This window comes from Ovis aries, chromosome 3, assembly GCF_016772045.2.
Source record: "Ovis aries strain OAR_USU_Benz2616 breed Rambouillet chromosome 3, ARS-UI_Ramb_v3.0, whole genome shotgun sequence".
In the NCBI taxonomy this organism is placed as follows: domain Eukaryota; kingdom Metazoa; phylum Chordata; class Mammalia; order Artiodactyla; family Bovidae; genus Ovis; species Ovis aries.
In genome coordinates, this window is record NC_056056.1 from 202,718,279 (window position 1) to 202,726,533 (window position 8,255).

The 8,255-nt window shown below is 45.2% G+C and overlaps 1 protein-coding gene across 1 annotated transcript; it reads right to left on the reverse strand.

The window, feature by feature from the left end:
• Positions 1–572: 572 nt before the first annotated feature.
• Positions 573–6,304, reverse strand: APOLD1 (apolipoprotein L domain containing 1). Its single transcript, XM_004023473.4, has 2 exons — positions 6,269–6,304; positions 573–4,305 (listed from the first exon to the last, which is right to left on the reverse strand). The coding sequence occupies exons 1-2, from the start codon at positions 6,269–6,271 to the stop codon at positions 3,562–3,564; spliced, it is 747 nt and encodes a 248-aa protein (XP_004023522.3). The 5' UTR covers positions 6,272–6,304; the 3' UTR covers positions 573–3,561.
• Between the last annotated feature and the right edge of the window lie 1,951 nt (positions 6,305–8,255).

The following is an 8,255-nucleotide window of genomic DNA, read 5'->3' on the forward strand; positions in this document are numbered from 1 at the left end:
AACATGAGATTAGGTAACTAATTAGAGAAGTGTGAAAAATTCAATTCTGCTTCAACAAAATTAAAAGATTAAGAATCATAAAAATGTTTTTGAAAAGAAAGAGAAATGGGCAATTTATTTCAGTAAAGGGAAAGGACTGGTTTTGCTACAGTGGGGAAAAAATTAGGAGGTTACAAACCTCTGAATTTAAATATATCCCATTTCTCTCTGCACAATATCATTCCTTTTACTTTCACTTCATACCAAGGCATCGACTGAGAAATATATCAAGTTGACAAATGGCTTGACATATCTGATCTAGGGTGGCTTCTACATCACTCTTCCCTTTTTCTCCTCCCAGTAAATACTCTGGACACTGACATTTGCCACACTGGAAATGACAGGAACCTGAGGACAACTGCATCGAAGTGATTAGGATCAGAATGTCTGTTAAGGATTATTTTTTTTTAATAGAATAGAATGTAGTTTTATTGAATCCTTGAGATGCAGAACCAAAAGAAACTCCTTTCTTGTGAAAGAAAACAATCCAAACGATATTGTAAACCCCGGAAACCAACAGAAGCACTTAAACCTTCAATATGAACGTGTTTATTTTTCCAACTCGGATATTGTTCTGAAGTACACTTGTAATCTAAATACCCCTTTCTCTCCTTCCCTTTACAACATACCATTTCAGTCTGTTTGTTTACAGAATGATGGCCTTAAGGAAAAAGCCTTATTCACATTCCCACAAAAGAAATAAATAAAATACTTGTCTCTAGGATCCATTTAACTAAATTTGACTTAAATCCTGGTAGAGGCTTCCATCTCTATAACAGACACAAAAGAGAATGATCTTTCACTATCAAAACAAACTCCTATTAATACAGCTAAACAGTTTATTAAATTATTCAAATACATTTACTATGCTCCTATAATGTGCAAAGTACTGTTCCAAAGTAGACACCCTTCCTTAGATGTACAGCGGGCCACTAAAATAATAATTTCAGGAGCTTAAGACACTGGTACAGTCAAAATACCCTAATGATATGAAATGGTCTCTGCTGCTGCTTCCAAAAGTGCCTGGTTTATTTCTAAGGAACAGCTCAGGCATTTGGAAGAATAATTCAAACTTAAGCTTTAATACAAGATGGAGTTAGGCAGTGATTGTACCTTCCTTCATAACATAATATAACAATGTGAAGTACATTCTGGTGATCTAAAATGCTACCATTTGTGCAAGGTAACCAGAGAAATTTGACACCATTTTTTTTTTAAAGGTACCAATTTCAAAATAAATCAGGATACAAATCAATTGCCATTTTAGGAAAAATAAAAATATAGAAACACCAACTCCTCTCCCAGCACTGAAATTACACTTCCTCAGACACACTGCCATCATTGGTAAGCATGGGGGTCAACTGGGTAAATTTAAACCACATTAGATAATTACATAATTCGACCTAGCTTGGGTATCTGTGTGATCCCAAAGACTTTTTAACATATTTTTTAGCAATACAGTGGTAGCAATAGAAATAGAAGAAATTGGAAGTATTTTCTTAGAGACAGCTTACAGATTTCTTACAGGTTCCAAAGCGAAAATATAACACACCATCATCATAACACAAGCTACTTTGTCACTCCTAAGACCCAACTTCGAAGGACATCAGGCTTCCTAGTGTTTCCTTCATATGCCTCTACTTGGGTTTTCTTTCCCCTGAACTAAATAGGGAGGGCCTTTCAGGTCAAGTGTTATCTGTTGGCCAGTTACCTTCAGGATAGTTATGCTCGCATCATTTCTATATGGACAAGTCAAGCCTCCATTTATGAGGCTTAAATTCAGCTCCTGGTCTCTTTATTCAGAACTTCCCTCATTTACTTATAAAAAGAACAGCAACTTTAAAAAAAAGAGAGAGAAAAAAAGAACTACCCTCATTTACTTAAAAGGATCATTCAAAACACTAGGGAAAAAATTTCCCTCTGAAGGAGACTTATTTAAGGAACACAATACTGTTTACAGCTCATGGCCCACCTTAGAAAGGCAAACTCAACTAAGTCTCCTGAAAAGAATCTCGGTAGTCTCCCATTTGGAAACTTGCTATTCCTATTATTTTCTAATGTGGTTAAATAAAATTAAATGTTAATAATAAACAGTAATTAAATAATAAACTTAAAATAAATAATTAAAAAAACATGGTCTGGAGGTTTTTAGAAAAGATAATAAAGGTCAATTTTCACTAAATTCACATTCCTTTCTGTACCACTTTCTACAATGAGCAGGCAACACTGCCCTCTAACGGGTTGATTCTGTTACATCTCTTATTCAACTGGTGGGAAATTGCTCCGGGAAGCATTGACACAAAACGGCCCCCACGCCCCTTCTTTATTTCTGGGACAGTCTGTCCTTGACCTTCTGTGAATGACACTAAAGACGGAGCAGCCCCTAGAGAGGCTATAGACTTAGAGAACGCTCATCAGGGGATTACAAACTAACACCCATTGCAATGGTGTTCAAACTTTAGCAGGCATCAAATTACCCCCAAGGGCTTGTTGAAACACAGCTTGCTGAGCCCCACCTGTGTTGCTGACTCCTTAAGTCTAGAGCTGAGTCCAAGAATTGGCCTTTCTAACAAGTTCCCAGGCGATGCTACAAGCCCAGAGACCACTCTTTACCACTCAGACACTGTGCTTGGCTTTATCTTACTCAATACTTCCCAATAAGGTGGGGTTTTAGCATCCATTTTACAGACTAGGAAGCCAAGTCTCACACAGAATAAACCCAGGACTAACTCAAAAGCCATTGCTCCCTTCTCTACAGTGTGAAGTCAGTATTCGGAGCTGTTAACCATTTCCTCTTCAGTTTCTTCCGCAAGGGGGCGGGACTTAGGTGATGGTTTAGTGGATTTCCCCTCTCAGAGCACCTTGGAGGTCTGGCTATGAAGTCACTTAGGAAGGTCCACTCCAACCCCAGCTTGGATCTGTGAGCAGGGCACGCTGAGAGAGAAGGGGGCACATATCAGCGGGAGGTGCCTCCCTTGGGTCCTGAACCCTCCTACACAGTTCAGAGCCTGATTAGCTCTAGATTCTGGAGTTCTTCATACTCAGAAACTCTGCCAGAGGTTTTAGAGCTAGTGTCGCTTCTCACGGGTGTTTTTGAGGATCTCAAAGCCTAGTGGGGCTCGAAGAGGACCCAGAGGGTGAGGATGTCTGCACGGCTCTCCAGCCTCGGCTCAAATCACCCGCCGAGGCAGGGACAGGCACGTTGCGACAACTTTAAATCAAGAGTGCCCAAGGGTGTGAAGACGGAACGGTTATGATAAAATATAAAATACTTTTCAGGTCATATATCCCACTAGGATCAGGGAGGTAAAAGTCCCTAGCACTCAGCCCCTGGGAGGATGTCAGTGATGGGTAAAGGAGAGTTGGGAGAACACACTCCCAATCCCCATCCTCGAATAGTTGTTCTCATCCTTTGCATTCAGCTCCTAGCCCAACTTCGTGTTTTCCTGAGGGAGATACAAGTATGGAGCATCCCATGGGGATGATTTTCTGGCTTCAGTCAATAGATGGGAAAAGATGTTTTCAGAAAAACTGCCCCGTGGGCCGGTCAGCCGAGATCTTGAGGTCGTGGCCGCGGCTGCTCTTCGTGTAGAGCTGGACTCTGAACTCCAGCTGCTCGCTCAGCTCGTCCAGAGCCCGGGTGCAGGACTCCAGGCTCTCGGCCAGTTTCTGAATCTTGGCCTTTAGCACCGCCTGGCTAACCCTGGTGGCCCCCTCGGCCCGCCGGGGGACGAGGAAGCCGCGGGAGCCAAAGAAGACGATGAAATATACCGAGTTGTACAGCGCGATGGAGGCGTTCCTCCCGCACTGCAGCAGCTGGCGGTCTCCGCCGCCCTGCCCACGGCAGAAGAAGTCGAGGCAGCTCAGCATCTCGCGCATCTGGTCCTGGCAAGTGGCCGCGATCTCCTGCACGCGCCGCAGCTCCCGAGAGTTGCAGAAGATCAGGGAGAGGTCGGACGTGATGGTGACGGCCCCGCCGGCGGTGGCCACCCCCAGCCCCACGGCCGACGCCAGCAGCGAGACCCCCAGGGTGACGGGGCTGAGCGAGAGTCCCACGATGGCGGCCACAGCGCCCGCCGCGCTCAGCGAGCTGCCGGCCACGTTGGCCGCCAGGGAGCGCCGGCGTAGGCGCTCTAGGCGCCGGGCCACCTCGCGCAGACGCAGTAGCTGGCCGTGCAGCCGGCCGCGGCGGTCCAGCAGCAGCCCCTGGAAGCGTCGCAGAGCATCCGCGCCCTGCAGCTCCCGGGCCGCCGGCCTCTCCATGTCCTGCGGGGATGAGACACGCGGTTAGCCCGAAGTCGAGCGCAACAGCTACGGCCACCCAAGGGGTAAAGGGTCATTTTCCAGTGAGTCATGTGTCAGGTTCTCAAAGACCCGTTCTGTCATCTGGGACAAGTCCTCCACTTCCCAGGACCTTAAATCCGAGTAAGCCAATAGGAATAATGCTCTCGTCCACTTTTCTCCCAGGGAATGCCAAGGATTGATTTTTTTTTTAATTTGTTAAATAAGGGAGTGGTGCTATTAATATTTGGAGAAAAAATGGCAACCCACCCCAGTATTCTTGCCTAGAGAATCCTGTGGACAGAGGAGCCTGGTGGGTTGCTGTCCATAGGGTCACACAGAGTTGGACACAACTTAAGGGACTTAGCATGCATGCACGCATGCATTGGAGAAGAAAACGGCAACCCACTCCAGTATTCTTGCCTGGAGAATCCGAGGGACAGAGGAGCCTAGTGGGCTGCCATCTATGGGGTCACAGAGTCTGACACAGCTGAAGCCACTTAGCAGAAGCAGCAGCAGCTATTAATATTATAAGTAAAGTAAGTAAAGTCACTCAGTCGTGTCCAACTCTTTGTGACCCCGTGGACTGCAGCCCACCAGGCTCCTCAGTCCATGGGATTCTCCAGGCAAGAATACTGGAGTGGGTTGCCATTTCCTTCTCCAGGGGATCTTCCCGACCCAGGGATCAAACCCGGGTTTCCTGCATTGCAGGCAGACGCTTTAACCTCTGAGCCACCAGGGAAGCCCTATAATTAATATTATAAGTCTACTGCAATACTGAAGGGCTTCCCAGGTAGCTAAGTGGTAAAGAATCAGCCTGCCAATGCAGGAGATGCAGGTTCAATCCCTGGGTGGGGAATATCTCCTGGAGAAGGAAATGGCTACCCACTCCTGTATTCTTGCCTGGAGAATTCCATGGATGGAGGAGCCTGGCAGGCTACAATCCATGGGATCAGAAAGAGCCACCCAGGACTGAACAGGCATGGAATACTGAGCCCTAATCTCTGAAAGATGACATGTGGCAAGCAGTAGGTTGTACCCCTTTACAAAGCCCTTTCCTTACAAGAAGACTAAGATCTTAAGAGTTTTGCAATACAGTTTTTTCCCCTCTCTGATGAGTGAAAAAGACGAATCACCAAAAACTCAAAAAGCATCTATCAAATGTAAGAAACTAATTTTTCTAAGTTAGATGCTCACCTGAAGCAACTCTACTGCTTGTTATTTTTCCCAGCTCTTATCTTAGAATCAAGCCTAAGATTACTTAGGCTTGTGCTATTTCTTCTAACTAGAGTTCATCAGGTCTTCAGAAATCTCACTCTTTGATACATGCTTAATTAAAAGTAAATTACACTAGCACCAGTATGTTCCTTTATGATGAAAGCTCCCTTTAAAAATGAGTAGCAATTGAACAGAATTTTAAAAGGGACCACAATTTTCATTGAACAGCTCACTGAGGGCTACCCTTGTCCCGAGCTGAACGGAAGCCAATTGAAGATGACTAACAGAGAAAACTGTACATCCTGAGTAAAAGTACATCCTTTCTAGTTGCCAAAGATTTCTCCCTTCATAGCCATTGTACATCTCATTATTAGGAACTTCTCAAAAGTGACAAAGCTATAGAAATCCAACATTTGACCACTGTGAGATATCAGAACAGAAATCATTCTCATGTGGAAGGTGAGGAAATTGAAACATAGACAAGTTCTACCTGCAGCTGATACTTCACAGAGCTCAGTGTAGAATCTTGGTCTCTAGACTCCTAGATCTTAATTTTATTAGCATGCCTCCATAACTGTACCCACCACTGACAAATTGCCAGATAAGGACACCTCTGAGCAAAAACGAGGCAAAATTACTCAAAATATATTACGGACCAAGGATACAATCCCAGTATTACCAGTCCAGTGGCTATTTTTTCAGATAGCATCCCTCTGGTCTCCCCACTTACCATTCACTTCTGGCTATCTCCAGGAAAGAAGAATCTGAGGCTGTTTCTGGATGAGCAAGCTTTATAGTTCCAGAGAGCCAATGACGGCCCTGGGAAAGCCTTGTCTTTTCTGAGAACTTGCCATTTCCTGTCCTGGCCCCTGCTGCCTTCATCCAGAAGGATATGACATGGTGGAAAATGACCCGCCAGCCTCGCAGCACATCCCGTATTTAGGAAATGAACATTGTGTGTTCGCTTTCCCCCAAACGCAGGAAAAGAACCACAGGCTCTTCCCCAACTTGAAACAAGTGCTGTCATTGTCCCGGGGGGCATACTCTGCCTTCCCTTTCCTGAAAATAGCTAATGACGTTATCTGAGAGGACATAAAACGCACCCCAGGCTGACCAATTATAGTGTTTCTCGGGAGGCCACCAGTACACAACCACTTTTTAAAAAGAAAAAGGGAAGAGACTCTTTTATGTCTGATAGAGCCACTCGCAGTCCACTCCTGTATTTTTTTTAAAAAAAGCATCTTGAATCTGAACACTTGAAACACGTGATTCAGTAGGCGCGCAACCTTCAGAATGCAAAGCCACGCCCACAGGAAGTGCTGCGTGCAGTTTTGAGCATCTCCAGCTGCGGAGAAGCTCTTGGAGGTCTCAGAAAGGGCACACCTCGGGCCAAATGCGTCAGAAAAATCAGTGGGGTCAGGCTGCACGAGGAGCTAATTACACACTTTCAACAGCAGCGGAGATTCTGTTTCCTGGGTTTTCAGGGGAAGCAACCACTGAAGCCCAGGCAATAGTTATATGAGTGCATTCTACCCCCACGGAATGAAGCACCGGCTGAAGGGCAATATTCTGGATCATTCAGGAGAGGAAAACAAGGATAGCGTCTGTGGATGCTTTCTGGGACATTCAGATAGGTGTTGGCTGTTCAGCCAGGAAGACTCCTACCACAGATTCCCAGATACGAATTATTGTCTCAACTCTCTGGTTCGTCTGGAAAGCCTTAGCAACCATATCTTTCTTGAACACAAGTCCCCCACCTTTATAAGTAGACATGGTATTGAGGAACACAACCCAGTTTATTGCTACTCACAATCATGGGCCTTTTGAACTTGCTTTTTCTGAATCTGACCCATGTCCAAAAATTCTGGTTACAGCTCCTCACAGGATAAACATAACCCTCAGTCAGACACCTTCAGTGCCTGCCTGTGCTTTTGAGGCAAGAGGTGGGAAAATGTCTTCCACTGAACCCACAGACGTAGTCATACAAATGGAATGCAAAACGGGGTGAATTGGGCAGACGGTCAGGCGGTGGGCGTGGGGGGGCGGGGGATGGCGGAGGGCGTGGCTTCGGCGGTGGTAGAGTAGGCAGGGAGTGAGACAATGTACCCTGATTCTCCAACTCTCATTTGCTCCTCCAGCTTCCCTGGACGTTTTCTTGCGTTTGGGGTTTTGTTGTTGTTTAGTCACTGAGTGGTATCTGTAGCATGCCAGGCTTCTCTGTCCATGGGATTCTCAGGCAAGATTACTGGAGTGGGTTGCCATTTCCTTTCCCAGGGGATCTTCCAGACCCAGCGATCGAACCCTCGTCTCCTGCATTGGCAGGCAGATTCTTTACCACTGAGCCACCAGAGAAGCCCGTGTTTGGGGTTTAGATGAACACAAATAAATCTTTATTTCATGAATGGGTGAATGTTGCTGGGATACAGAGAGGATCACCATCTTCAGAGCATCAATAATCATAGTTCAGAAGTCGGATGAAGAGGAGAAGGTCCAGGAGAATGCGCAGTACTGACCTCAGTCAATATCCAAGAATTCGTTTTTCTCTGTTATAAATCCTTTTTTTTTTTTTTTAATGGAACAAAAAGCATTCATTTGACAGTTTGGGTTTGTTGTAGTTTTACCACCTGTAAAAATCTGGTACTTCATTTCTAAAGATAGACACATGAACATAATACTTTTGGCTCAGTATTTATTTACTTTCATATATTGAAGCACAA